Source organism: Limulus polyphemus, unplaced genomic scaffold (genome assembly GCF_000517525.1).
Source record: "Limulus polyphemus unplaced genomic scaffold, Limulus_polyphemus-2.1.2 Scaffold363, whole genome shotgun sequence".
NCBI classification, from domain to species: Eukaryota; Metazoa; Arthropoda; class Merostomata; order Xiphosura; family Limulidae; genus Limulus; species Limulus polyphemus.
In genome coordinates, this window is record NW_013665973.1 from 579,679 (window position 1) to 594,746 (window position 15,068).

The 15,068-nt window shown below is 33.4% G+C and overlaps 1 protein-coding gene across 6 annotated transcripts in view; it reads right to left on the minus strand.

The window, feature by feature from the left end:
* Positions 1-15,068, minus strand: part of LOC106457705 (FERM, RhoGEF and pleckstrin domain-containing protein 2-like) — a 101,600-nt gene that overhangs the window by 49,981 nt on the left and 36,551 nt on the right. For all 6 annotated transcript variants that reach the window (XM_013917152.2, XM_022383710.1, XM_022383706.1 and 3 more), the window contains 6 exons: positions 12,503-12,627; positions 11,804-11,901; positions 10,684-10,807; positions 4,567-4,654; positions 3,714-3,869; positions 2,431-2,591 (listed from right to left, as the gene is read on the minus strand). In XM_013917152.2, the coding sequence (XP_013772606.1) occupies positions 2,431-2,591; positions 3,714-3,869; positions 4,567-4,654; positions 10,684-10,807; positions 11,804-11,901; positions 12,503-12,627 (752 nt within the window). The remainder of the gene's footprint in view (positions 1-2,430; positions 2,592-3,713; positions 3,870-4,566; positions 4,655-10,683; positions 10,808-11,803; positions 11,902-12,502; positions 12,628-15,068) is intronic.

The following is a 15,068-nucleotide window of genomic DNA, read 5'->3' on the forward strand; positions in this document are numbered from 1 at the left end:
AGCATTGGTTCAAATTAGATGTTTGGGATGTCCAAATACAAAGTCTATAGTTTCTTATGAATTAGAAACTCAAATTACCAAATTGACAAGCTAGAATGTATGATAAGAACCTCTTATCTTTTCTATTTTCCCCGAGATATTAATATATTTAGTGATTCAACCACGGTGGCCCCACTCACTTCTTCCATTTTTGAAATTACTTGCTTATGTACACTTACTTCTCCCAATGAAGTGTGTACAAAAAACCAAAATCTCAGAATGTCCCCCTAGTGGCTTTCTCATCCTTTGTAAAGTATTTATGTGGGAAAACCTTTGTTTTCATGGTAGATTCCATGCAGAAAGGTAAGATATTAGTGAGCTCTAAAAATAATATTTTCTAGACCCAAATACTGCTTATTTTCTAAGCTTCATAAATTATTGTGGAATTCTGTGGTATTGATATAGTAATTTAAGATTTTTTTATTTCCAAATGCATATATAAAACCTAAAAAAAAATTATTTTGTTTTATGTCCTTCACATGCAAAATTTGATAAGGCTTAACAGCTTATGGCAAGCACCAAACAAGTACAAAGTTTGTAACTAGAAGAGATAATTGTTTTCTATACTTCTTTATTTACTGTTCTATGTTTTAAGAAAAAGAGCTGAAATTTAAGAACTTATTTGTAAATAGTAATAATGTATTATAACTGAAATGTGGCTGTTTCCCTGAAATAAATATTGTAACGTATATCTCTCTCACTACAGGCTCGGTCAATTTGACCTAAATCTTGATCTCCAAATTGATCTTTAGAGTTTTTATATTATAACTTTTAACATGTTTTGTGTTTTTATAAGTCTTCACTAGAAAAAAAAATCTGAATTTTTAATGAAGTATTTTTACAAAAGATATCTCCATGATTATATGTGGATTGCTCCACGTGCAAAGTGATTAAAAATAGTTTTTTATCTGAAAGTTCTCATACTTATTCGCATAATCTCTAAAACGTCCTCAACAAACTTCATATGTTTTTTAGTAAAACTATATATTTTCTCAACCATAACTTTATACAGGGTTGGTCAAATTGACCAACCTAGTAACCACCATAAAAGAAATTAAATTACCCTTTAATTTCTTTTTAGAATGACTCTAATTTGTAACAGAAAACCATAACTATTTATCCTAAATAGCTTAAAACTAGTAACAGTATACATCTATTTCTACTAAAATTTTATTGTGTCCTTGCCTTTTGAAATATGTCTAACGACTAATGTCACCACACAAATTGTAAATCACTTGAAGAACATGTAGCTCACACTACCCTATCAAATTATGTAACACACAAGCTAACTTGCTAACATACCTCATGAAAAATTTGTTATCAGTGTTATTTTTCTTTCTTATCTAATTTAACCTTATCTAGCCTAACGTTTCTAATTTTTAAATTTTAGTTACTTTTATAATAATAAATAAAGAATACACAAGAAAAATAAGAAATATAATACTTATGTGGATCTTACAGCTGTCAATTAAACTTAACTCTACTTTTTTAATACTAATGATACTACTACATTAAGTAACTTTTTATTTAATTATATAATGCACCTAAAAGTACAGAATAATAACACGTAAAAAAGCAGCCAATGTCCTATAACTATCATAATTATTCTGGTTTTCTAACTATGTGATAGGCACTGTTAAAAATTCATCTAAGCTCACTGATGCATTTCCTGTGGGAATAAAGTTTGAACTAGAAGTGAAATAGACAATTCTCTGAACAGAAAACAATGTAATATGTCATTTGATAGATTAAAAAATTGGCTTTCTATTGGATATAAATAATATAGTACTAAATGTCAGAGAGAACTTTTTGCAATTTGTGGAAGAAAAGATGTGACAAGTGAGCATGGCAAGAGGGGGTTTGATTTTCGATTTTATGGCTCTGTAACCAAATAAGATTGAAAGCTATAAAAATTATTCTTTGAGTAATAACATTATTAAAATTTTTAATTTATAATAAATTCTATACTTCTCAGAGTGGTGGTGAATAAATTAGAGAAGATGGGATACCTAGAGAGCAAATGTCATAATTCTCATACTAGGGTAAAATTTTTTAAAATATTTCTTTATAAACTTAAGAACTTATACAATATCAACATTTGATTTATTAACTACGTTTTTATGTCAAGTTATAATTATAATAAAGAAGTCTAATTAAACTTTGAATGCAATTCTCTAAAACATTATGACATGTGCACTTTGACCTGCCTGTTGCAAGAGGGTTAAGTGAGCACATGGCCTAAATGTTAGCCATAAATATTGAAAGCAGTAAGTTCTTTCATTATATATTTTTGTCATTTAGAATTTCCACAAACATTTATGGTTACTATGAGCAAACATAAACCAAATTTATCATGTGGGCTTTTACTGGAAACATAAATTCAACACACACCGAAATGACGATCCTCGACTGAAGATACGGGCTCTCTGGCGAGGCAACTTGCGGACTTCTGAGCAGCGAAAGAACCCATGATTTTCTATACCCTTTTTCCAGAAATTCTTGCAGCTGTTTCTCCCTTCAAAGAAAAACTCCACAGCATCCTTGTAGAAACCCTGCAAAGTGAAGAAACATAAATAACATTCATGCCAGTCAAACTAAAATAAAACATTGCACTGCAATTTCAGTTTTTGTAAAAACATGAATACTAAATATTCAAGGATAGGAAGCAGGCAATAAATAAAATTATTTTTTAAACCAACTAATTATACTGTTTTATGTTGTAGCTTTAAAAAATTCAGTACTACCACATTAACCTTCTCACTATGGGTAGGTCAAAGTGCACATGTCACAATCTCTTAGAGAGTTATATTGAAAATTTAATTAAACTATTTTAATATCATCGAATACAAATAAACTTGGCATCAAAACATAGTTAACAAACCAAATTTTAATAGTATATATGTTTTAATTCCCTAATTCAAAAAGAAAATTCAAATCAAAATACTAAATATCATTCTTATGTACCATTTTGCATGTTCTCTTGCCTTATTGGTCAGTTTATATTGTATTATGCCTATCAAAATTTAATTAAACTATTTTAATATCATTGAATACAAATAAACTTGGCATCAAAACATAGTTAACAAACCAAATTTTAATAGTATATATGTTTTAATTCCTTAATTCAAAAAAAAAAATTCAAAACAAAATACTAAATATCATTCTTATGTACCATTTTGCATGTTCTCTTGCCTTATTGGTCAGTTTATATTGTATTATGCCTATCATTCAATATCTTTGGTTTTTAACAACTTAAGTTTTAAAAAATCCTCAAACTCCCCTAATATGAGAATTGCAACATTTGTTCTCTAGGTCTTCTCTCCACTCTAATTTATTTACTACCACTTTGAGAAGTACAGAATTTAACGTAAGTTACTGATTGTGATAAAGTAATTACTAAGGCAAGGCATAATTCTTATAGCCTTTAAACTAAATCATAAAACATGATTTGTTGACCTTCTATATACTCTCACTAACAAAGTTTTGATGTTTGTGTTCATGTTCTTCATTTGTAAAATTTATACAAACTTAAATTTGAAGAAAATTATATATCATCATACTTTCTTTTTCAGCTTCACACTGCTTAGCTCCTTCTCCCACAAAATAAAATAAACAATATGTTTGGAAACAGTGGAATGTTTACTAATAAAAGAAAAAAAAAAGACTATACTTACAGAGCCTTCTGGATGTAGTTTGATTATAAACCTCCTCCTCTTGAAACTAAGCTTTCGTATTTTTGCCCAAGAAAAGGTGGTGATTTTAGTTGAGTGCTGAAATACTAGTATTCCCATGTGAGCAACAGCAAGATTAAGGGGTACACCATCATGGTCCTGAAATAAAATTGCAATTTTATGCACTTCTGATGTTAAAACTACAAAAAATACAGACACAAGTTTGTGTACGAGTCTAATTTATTCATTTTTTTTTCAAAATAATCAATTCTTCAGCCTCATGAAGAGATAAGAAGCAAACAAAGGTCACAGTGCATGCAAAATTATATTTGCTGTTTCTAAACACTTAACAATTTTACATACTACAGAATTACAAAGGACACTGTTCTGGTTTCATGTTTTCTCTATCAATCTCCTCCACTATTTAATATCTAGACTTTGCAAAATAACACTTCAATTTAGCCAAGGGCAATTGGTATTTCTAGTAATTATATAATTTCAATCTATATTATAAATAAATGCTACAGAGATAGAAAAAACATTCTCATGCTGAACAAAATATATATATATATAAATTCTTACTGTTTAGAACATGCTGTTTTTAATATAACCAATATTTTACTATTAATAATATATTTGTAAGTATTATCTAAAATTTGGAGTTTGGCTGCTGATTTGAATTTTTCTTAGAAAATCAACAACCATCAACATGCATATAAAATTTCATGTAAAAACTGGATCATTCTAATACATCTTGACAATAACTTGAAACCAAATATTAAATGTGCATTTAAGACTTCATACAGCATCAATCTTTTGTTTGTTCTAAAATGATACTTTAAAGGTTGCAACTTACCTTCGCAGGAGTCATTTTTATCCCATACAGTTCACAGCGGCGAGCAGTTTCCAGTAGGTTCATGTCAGCCTCGCTTGGTGACTGGCCTCTGTTGTTAAAGAAGAGCTAAATTAAGCTAAAAAACAAACACAACTATATAAACACTATAGTTCACATGAAACTAAACCGAAAATGTATTTCAGATAATTCTCACTTCTTCTCACACTATAGCTTTATCCCAATGAAAGTTCCTCTTCTTTGCCCATCTAAGCATTGGTATGAATCTTACCTTGCTTGCTCAAGCCTTTATACCCCACTATATTACCCCCAGTGATTTAAATCTTGTGATTCTTTCCATCTACGTCAATGCACCCACTATACCAGATCTGTATATAAGCTCCCCATTATTACTTCCTATTCACTTTTTGAGATGGTCCAAATTAACAGGCCCAAAACCAGCCATTTCATGGGGAGGAAGGGCGGAGAGTGTGAAAGGAGGTAAAGATTATCAGAAATACATTTTTGATATAGGAAAATGTTAACTTCTGAAACACACTTACCTCCACTAAGACTTTAGCTAGAATCCCACATTGACAAAGTGGAGGGGCTAGTGAGGGCAAGGTCCACACAGAAAGCATATGCATAGAAAAGAGGTGTGCAAAAATGAGATACAGCAATAGCACACTAGTGGGATCCACACAACTTCTTGAACAGGTATGCTCTTCGCAAACCCAACCTGTCAAAGTGACAGGGGATAAGTCATGTGACATCTTAGGATTTCAACAAATAAACAAATGTTGCCATGATCCACTGAAGCCCTTCAGTGTCTGCAACAAAACATTTAAGAGCCCAAACGAGGCATAAAAGTCGATCCAGATCTGAGCATTCATAAAATTAGAAATGGAGGGAAAATGAATAGGAGAGAAAGCCTTATCCCCTTCTCTAGCCATTGATGTTTTGGAAAGAAAGGACCTCTTTGGATAAAACAGAATATAAATGGAATGGTAAAGAGTCCTGTGAACATGAATCTCAAATGAAGGCCTATCCCATCCTGGATGAGAGCATCTACATCCAAATCCAGAAGGTGAGGGACAGGAGACCAGAATAACAGAAGCTGGCCATTCCAGTCTGTGGCAAAAGTACCGTCCCGAGACGAGAACAGATCCAACAAAAAAACTTGTGGATGAAGCATCCATTCTGTGGGAAGGACTCCGTTTGGTCGAGATAACTGTTCGGCAACTAAATTCATAATCTGGAACATGCCATGATTGTGAACCCAAAAGAGAAGATCCAATGTCTGAAAACAAAGAGAACTGGGGTGAGTGACCCCTTGCTTGAAAATCTAGGAGATCACCTAGAAGAATGATGTGGAGAGAAGATTCCTCTTCTGTCCAGAGGCCTTTGAATTCCATATTCCCTATACAAGCTCCCATCCCTGGAGAGAAGCATCCGTGAAAAGATATATCTCAGGACATGGGAGCAGGAGACAGACACCTACTGTTGTGTTGTCCCTATACAACCATCAGCCAGTATCGAATGGGCTGGAAGCCGACAGGGTCACCAGACAATCCAACGCATCCTTGCAATGTTTCAATGATTGCATAATGACCACTGAAGGGAACACATGTGGGCCTGACCTAAAGGAATAAATAATTCCAAGGATGCCCACATCCCCAAAAGAGAACAAACCATATGCACCAGTGGAGAAGGAGACAACAGTTTTAAAAGAATGGCTCATTCCATGGCCTGAAGTCATAGAGGAGAAGGTTGGGCCCAACTGAGACGTTAATTTAAAAATACCCCTAAATAGATGAGGTACTACGTGGGAGTAAGAATAGACTTTCCATTTGGATGAGAAACCCAGCTCTCACAGCTTCAGAAGAAAGAGCTCATGTGTGAAGCTGTGCCAAGTGGTAGGAAAGAGTGACTATGCAGCAAAAGACATATGGGATGGATGCGAGCTAAATGGTAGAGCACGGAAATGAAAAAGCTGTCTCTCGTGCACAAAACAGACAAACAAAGATGAAGACTCCATGATTGAAATATGAAGGGAGGCATCAGGGACATCACACTTTTTCATCCATAGACCAGGTGCAAAAGTGCCACCAGAGGGAAACAAATGACTCCATGGTAAACTGAGGAGGCTGTAGTAAATGATTGACACAAGAAAAGTTGATGACAGGTCACCAGTTATGGTAGACAATGGAGGAGAAGACATGAAAGAAAGGACCAACCCTCTGATTGGATGCAAAGGTCTCCCATAAAGACCCAGACCATTTGAGTTGAGCCTGCACAAGCCAGGGTCCCATAGCATAGTCACCTATGCTGTTGTTGGTGCTCCACATGAGAATAGGATGCCCACTGATAATGGTGGAATCTCCCTTGTGTTTTGATAGAACGTGGAGCAGACACGGGTGGTTTGGAAACCCAAATGGGAGTTGCAGTAAACCATCAGTTAGAAAACTTAAAAAAGGCGGGAGGTTAGTGTCTAAATAAAAAAGTGGAAATGGGCCGCATCCACCCGAGATTCCATGGAATCTGGAATACCTACAAAAATTGAATATCTGAGAAAAGGAACTTCTCCAAACTTCTAAAGGCCGAGGAAGGAAGTCGACCACCCTTAAGCAAGGTATCCCTCGAAGATCCCAGCAACAAACCAACCAAGAGACCAAGGAATGAGCAGAAACTGATAACCTTACCAAAATGGAAGTAAACAAGTGACTAAGATCTACTGAAAATTGAGCAGGAGACCTATGAAAGGCCTCAGACAACAGTGGCAAAGAAGATAAACATGCAAAACTCTTGTAAGGGACAGTTGAATCCTAGAAAACTGAAAGAGGTTAAGATGAATAAAGGCATCAGGCCTAGAACCAGAAAGAGGATCCAACGTCTGGGAATCTAAATATGGGTCATACAAGCAATGGAAAGCTAAGGCATGTTGATCCGATAAACAGGGAGGACAAGGATGGCAGCAGTTTCACTCAATTGATCTGCATGTCCATGAGTATGCACAGCAATGTCTGGTGATGATGGAAAGACTAGGCAATAAGCCAAACGACTTTCCCCCTACAAAGAAGGAGAAAAGTCATAAGCCACAGGAGAAATCTCAAAACATCACAGACTTGATGTACTAGTTGCAAAAAGATGCAGGAGGTAGGATGTCCATTCAAGGTTCGTGATTAGCTATCCAAGCAAAGAAAGAAGCCAGAAAAATAGAGTCCAAATTCTCACCAGTCTGCTCCTGATCCTCCACAAGCACAGCCTCTGAGCCTACAGGAGAAGAAACACCAGATCTAATGTAAGACTTCACCTCTCTGAAAAGGGACCTGCCCCCGAAGCCAGGGCAATGCTAGACTCCAGAGGTGGCAGACTAGGAGCACAAGGAGACTCCATATAAGAGACGTGAATGTGAGAATTCATATCTGAAATGTCTTGTTTTTTTAATTGATATAAAAGAAAATAGACAATAAACTCAAAACCAATAATATGGTTAAAAAAATTTTTCCAAAGCATAGGCATAACTAAAGTTATACAATACGAGAGAGAAACCCACAGCAAGCACGTAAAACCATTGTTGTAATGTTCTACCATCAAGAAAAGTAAATAGGAAGTAATAATGGGGAGCTTATATACGGATCTAATATAGGAAGCACAATGACGTAGGTGGATGGAATCAAAAGACTGAAAATGCTATAGGCAATATAGTGGGGTATAAAGGCTGGAGTGAGCCAGCAAGGTAAGATTCATACCAATGCTTAGATGGGCAGAGGATAGAAACTTTCATTGGAATAAAGCTAAAGTATGAGAGGAGGTAAGTGTGTTTTGGAATTTATGCTTTTACTGTACATGACTGTTTTTTTTTTAACCCTATCTCCATGGGTACACCTTTACTGTGTATAACACAAGGTTTTAGTGTCTTACATTAAAAATTTTATTAGACTACTTTTTGTTTGTTATACCAATTAGAATAACATAAAATATTAGCTAATAATCCATATTTTAATAGTATACAACTATTAACTTCTTAATTCGACAAGGCAATATTAAAAATAATCCTGAATTTCCACCAGTGTGACCCACGTGAAACATTTTCTCTTAGCATGTCATCATCCCTATTTTATCCACCACCCCTCAAAAGTACAAATTAAACATAAATTACTCTCTATAAATCGTTATTGCTCAGACAAACCATAATTTTATAGCTTTCAATCTTATTTGGTTACAGAGCTATTGAATAGAAAATCAGACCCCTCCTGCCACACCCACCTGTCACATCTTCTATTTCACAATTCATTGATAGTTCTCTCTTACGTTTCATTATATATTACTTATAACCAATAGCTTTTCATCTATCAAACGATGTACTGCATAACATTATATTCTGAACAAAATATCATCAATTTCACTCACAGTACAAGATTCGTTCCCATGGGAAAGTTAATGACTAGCTTGGACAAATTTGTAATGGCTCTTGTCGCGTAGTTAGAAAGCCAGGTGACAAGTGAATTTGTCTACTTTCTGTATGTTATTATTGTATATTCTTTGGTGTATTATTTAATCAAATAAAAATTATTAAGTGCATTACTATCTATACTATAAAAAATTAAGGTTAACTCTCTTTGAAACGTGACAGCAAGAAAAAAGAAGATTGGTTAAGTATTTTATTTCTTGTTTTTCATGTTTATTTTTTAAGTATAATTATAGAGTAACTAAAATGTAAAAACAGGAATCTTTTCAGGTTTTTTAAGGTTATTTTTTTTTTTATATTCCTGTAAACTCCCAGTGGAGCATAGAGCCACAACAACACCTCGCCAACGGAAGTTGTTGTTGCAGTTACTTGTAGCAAGTTGGTTTTTACGGGGTGGAGTTGCTAGCCCCGCGCCCAACCCTCCTCCTTTCTCATCCTGGACTTGGGACCAGGCAAAGGTGGAGGTTGGCATGTTTGGTGCGACGGGGATTTGAACCTGCGACCCTCAGATTACGAGTCGAACGCCCTAACCACCTGTCCATGCCGGGCATAAGATTAGATTAGGTACAATAAATAACAATAATATTATAATAGAAATGTTTCACGAGGCATACATGCTAGCAACTCGTGGGTAATGCTTAATCAATTAGTGTCATGACTCCAAAAATATTCTAATTGAAATTAGTGTTTCTATTATCACTTTCTTTAATTATTACAACTATCTAATTCTCATGTTAGAATAAATGATTAGTTGAATGTAATCAAGTAACGAGCCCAACAATTAATTGATTAGTAAATTTCACTAACTGCCCAATTCTAGTAGACATAGTACAGGAGAAAAATAAACAAACAATTATACAAGTTACAGAAGATAACTTGCTACCATAGAAAAGGCAAAGGAGAGCGCTGGCTGCCAAGGATATGATACAGAAGAGAATTGGCTACTAAGGACATAGTAAGCAAGATAACTGAACTGGCTGATGTGCACTGGCTATAAAATAGTAAATGGTTACTATAGGCAAATTACAAGATAAAATGGTAATTGTGGTATGAAAATATATTAAAGATAGCAAAAGTGAACAGGGTGCAGGAGAAACACAGCTAGCTCGACAAAGTACAAGAGAAAATTGGTTAATTTGGACAAGGTACAAGTTACAACTGGTTAGAGTAAATGAGATAGAAGATGAAATAGGATGAATATAATTATGAAATTAGAATTTTGTGTATGAAACTGCAAGCTAAAGTAGTCAAAATACTGCAAACAATTAACTACTATGGTGTTGCACAAATGGATGCTTGTTAGAAAGAAAGAAAAAAAAAACAGCTGTGAGTATACTACCGAGTCAAAATACTGCAAGATATGACAAGTGTGTAAATAACATACAAATCAAGTAAATAACTAGTGAAGGACAGAACCAAAATAAAAAGCCTGGTCAGAATTGACAGGTAAGTTGCAAGATGATTAGTGCCTACTGAAAAAAATGTGCAATAAAGAGATGGTCAGAGTGAATAAGATATATTCAACAAATTAACAGCAGGTTATCACACCTAAATAATACATATACAAGTTTATTCTAGGAAGATATATCATGATAAATAGAGATAATCTCAGACTTCATGTGTCACACTTGACAGTCAACCTGTAAAAAATATTTAACTATTTAACATACGCATGTTTCTTGTGGTTTTCCATGATTTTCCGTTCTAATTCATCGTCTTGATGAGGTACAAATTTGAATGAAGATAAGTAGGTATGATCTGGGTAATCATCTAAGCTGTAATCACCACAGTCAGCTAGAAAAGAGAAAATACTATTAAAGTTAAAAAATAAAACAATAGCACCTAATAGACAGGATGACAAATTTTTGTTTTAGTCTGATCAGACTGTTTTTAGTGATTATTTTGCTGTCCATTTAATCTATAAGATCAAATCCATGAAATAAAAAAATCCTACATTACAAAGCTACAAAAAACATTCCATCAAGCACATACACAACCATTTTAGAACTTTCAATTGTAGCTTATGATCTCAAGATATATATATATATATATATATATATTCTAAAATTGTCAGGGAAATAAAAATAAAATAAACAAGAGTAAATTTACTAAAACCAAGAAAAAAAAAAGTTTTTTTAGTAACTAATCTTATGAGTTTTAATGGAGAGAATTCAAAGATTAAAAAGTTCACATTATTTCATACATTTTAATCATGTTCAACAACTTGGCAAGATTTTTTCAAACATGATTCACATAAAAAATCTAGAATTATGATAATTTAAGTCCAACAGCTTAGCAACACTACTGATAAAAAAAAAATCAAATCAGTCCTTTTATGCATTTTTAGATATTTAAACAACCAAGTAAATATCACTAAAAATAATAAAACTATTTAAATTTCTTATAATTTTCTCTAAGGCTGTTGATTGGCATAAAAAACACAGCAGCATACGTTTGGCTTGCCAGTGATTAACATCAAAAACTGGAATTGTTCGACATTTCCAAGTATTACATAACAATTGTTTAGTACATATTTGTCATCCCATATGCTTCTAACTGTTTAATTTCTCATGCAGATATTAGATAACTTGCTCAAGTTCACTTAACCAATACATGTTAGTTGGTTTTTTTTCTCAATCTATAATGAAGATATAAACAAACAATGTATTCCTACATGAGATGTTTTTTAACCGATCTCATCTTTAGTCATGAAAAACAAAAGGTGCACATAAGAAATATGATGTTCTGGTTATTTAGATACTGCAGTTTCATGGAAAACGTTTTTCTTACCTTGAACAATATAGGAAGCAATAAGAGCAGCTGTATTGTCATTACACTGTAATGCTCCTTGGGCAAGATCTTGCTTAATTTGTAGACTAAAAAGATACCTTTAAGAAAATATAAATGACGACATAATAACAGGAAATAGTATCAAAATAAATTACACCACAAACAATTCAGAGCCGCATTAATGAATAGTAAACTGGAAATTTATGGACAAAATAAACTGATATTTCTGTGTGATATGTTTCAAACACAATTATTAATGAACACAGTATTTAATACATGATGAAGTTATTACCTACACAGATCATTTAGTCTCAATACAGTTCAAGCAGCTCTCTTCTAAAGAGATACGAGACAATTAATAAATAAATAAATGGTCTATAGTACAAGTATTCTTGAGGATTCAGACAATCAACACAAGACAGCAATTTAATTTTTTTTAGAACCATAAAACTGTACTTAAAAAGATTTTACAATTAGAAAAAGTGATAAGAGTAATACAATTTTAAATCCAATATAACTATGAGTTTTAAAATTTTAATAAACATTTTTAGTTCAAGTTTAGCATTAGTTCATTCTCCTTGTAGTCTACAAACTCTGATGAAGAATTAACATACATACATACATCAATTTCCTCAATACTACTCAATCTATAATCAGAAAATAAATATGTAATTTTAATACTCAATACATAAAGTGTACCTTGTATATTCTTCTTCCAGATGAGCTGGGTCAGGGGTATAAAATTTAACACGAAAGTACATCACAGGGTTAACAAGAGACAGCCCCAGCTGTCGACACATAGGTTTATCTTGGTCCAGCCAATACTGAAAAATAAAATAAAATTACAAATGTGTGCACATAAATATACACAATTTTAAAAAGTTATAAGATAATGACAATGAATTTCAGTGATTATCTCGATAGTCCACATAGGCAGAAGCAAGTGACATATAGATATTAAAATATATTTAAATAGGTAAAAAAAAAGTAAAGTAAAAAAGTTGGTCAATTCCACTGTAAAAATAAGTTGCTAATAATTAACATCTTCATATTTCACTACAAGAATACCTTTCAAGTATTGAATACATACCAAAATTTAAAAGATTTATTTATTCTACACAAGCTGAGGTACCCATCCTTTGTCTGAGTTATTAACTAAAAAACAAATGTGGGGGGTTAGATGCTATCATATATATATTCATCTGTATCCCGTTTACAGTGGCTGCTTTCCGCACTGCATTTAAAAACTGAGCATGCAGGATAAGCTCAACATTCATTTTTGAAATGACGGGAGAACAGGCATGAATAATGTTGATACCAAATTTGATTTCACAAGTAGAATATTCTACACTAAAATTGTTAGGAATTAATCACACTATCATTCACATTTCAAAATATGACCTAACTTAAGGAATTAAAAGGTAGATTTACCATATGTTAATGCTGAGCAGCTCTTAGCATGACTAAAATGCTCAACAATTACTTTTCACAGTGGGCAGTATAAGTAGCTCAGAGATTCGGCTCTGAGTGAAACCATGAATGCAACACAATTAACTTTTTTAAAGTTCATGAAATAATTTAAATTGATAGATTAACTTAAACTTTTCCCATAACTGGGGTCAGGTACTTTTGTTAGATAAACTTAAACTTTTCCGTCACTGGGAACGAGTCCTTTTGCTGATGATAAATAACACATAAAGTCCTAACTTTCCCACAATTTATTGAGAACATAATATATTATTACAGTAGTCATTATTACCTCACCCAAAGTTTTGTATATGCTTTCAAACTCACCATGTATATACTTAAGACATGATATACACTGTGCAATGGTCAGGGTGACTTTGTATGAAGAGGTAGCAGCCAAAGTAGTGGTGGTATGGGGGCTTTATGTTAACTGCTCAAAACACTTAGCTGTTAATGTCCTTCTACACTGTTTCATGTTATTAATTAATTGATGATCACTGGCTGCAGAACTGTCTTACATGATAAAGTTGTAAGGTCATAGGTCGAAGTAGAAAATTAGTTTAACTCAAGAAACAACTCTTCATATCAGTGTTATTGTGGCTGTTGTAGTAGAAGCTTCATTTGAGTTTTTGTATTATTGCAATAATGGTGACCATTTTTTTCATTGCATTCTTCCATAAAGAGTGCTAGTGCACTCTCTGAAATATATACAAGACATTTATGCATCCTCTCCCCAAAATGTGTGTATATGTTGTATTATAGAAAATATAAGTTGTTTTTTTTTAAATTTGGTGTAAGGATGTGGCTCCATCTATGAATGTAGTTAACATTAACTTACATCAAAGGTAATAAATGTTCAATAACAGCAATAATGGAGGTGGTTGTGAACCCTGCCCATTAATATTCCCGTTGTTCCAAACTATCATCCCACAAAGTTTGGTTGACACTAGACCAGAGATTTAGGAGTAGTTAGATAATGAATAGATAAACAGACACAGGTTTTTGTGCTATATATATATAAATATATATATATATATAAATTACCACAATCCAGACCACTGCATGTAAGTTTGTTCAAGTGGATCTGTTTTGTGAGCAAGATAGTACTTAACATGTTTTCAGTGCATACATTTATGGTAAGCAGCAGCAATTAATTTCACACCCTTAGAAGGTATTTGTATTAGGTCATCAAGAAATTAATGTTGCATTTTATAATGCTTTCATTAACCATACCCCACAAAACATACATCACGTATAATAGTTAAATGAACTGCCTAAGCATCACGTTAGTGTAGCCTATATAATGTGTAAAGTTTAGTATACTCTAATCCTTTATAATGATGGCACAACACGAGACACACATTTGGCATGTAATGCTGTTTGAATACAAGAAGGGAAACAACACCTCTGTAGCCACAAAGAATATCAAAGAAGTTTATGGAAATGTTTTGAACGGTCGAAGTGTCAACAATGGTTCAGAAAATTTCGACCAGGTGACTTTACCCTTAAAAACTGTGATGGCAGGGACCGACATTTTGGAATTAATACTGATGCTCTGAAGACGCTTGTTGAGTCTAACCCAAGGCAACACACTCATGAAATGGCCCTAAATTTGCATGTCTCTCATTAAACATAAAGAAGGTGTTTGGGTGCCTCACGAGCTCTCCGATTATCATCGTTTCCAACGTGTGAACGTTGCTTCGTCTCTTCTGGCGCGTAATGCGCGTGACCCATTTTTGGAATTGTCACCGGTGGTGAAAAAAGGACTCTCTATGCGAATATAAATATCAAAAACAAT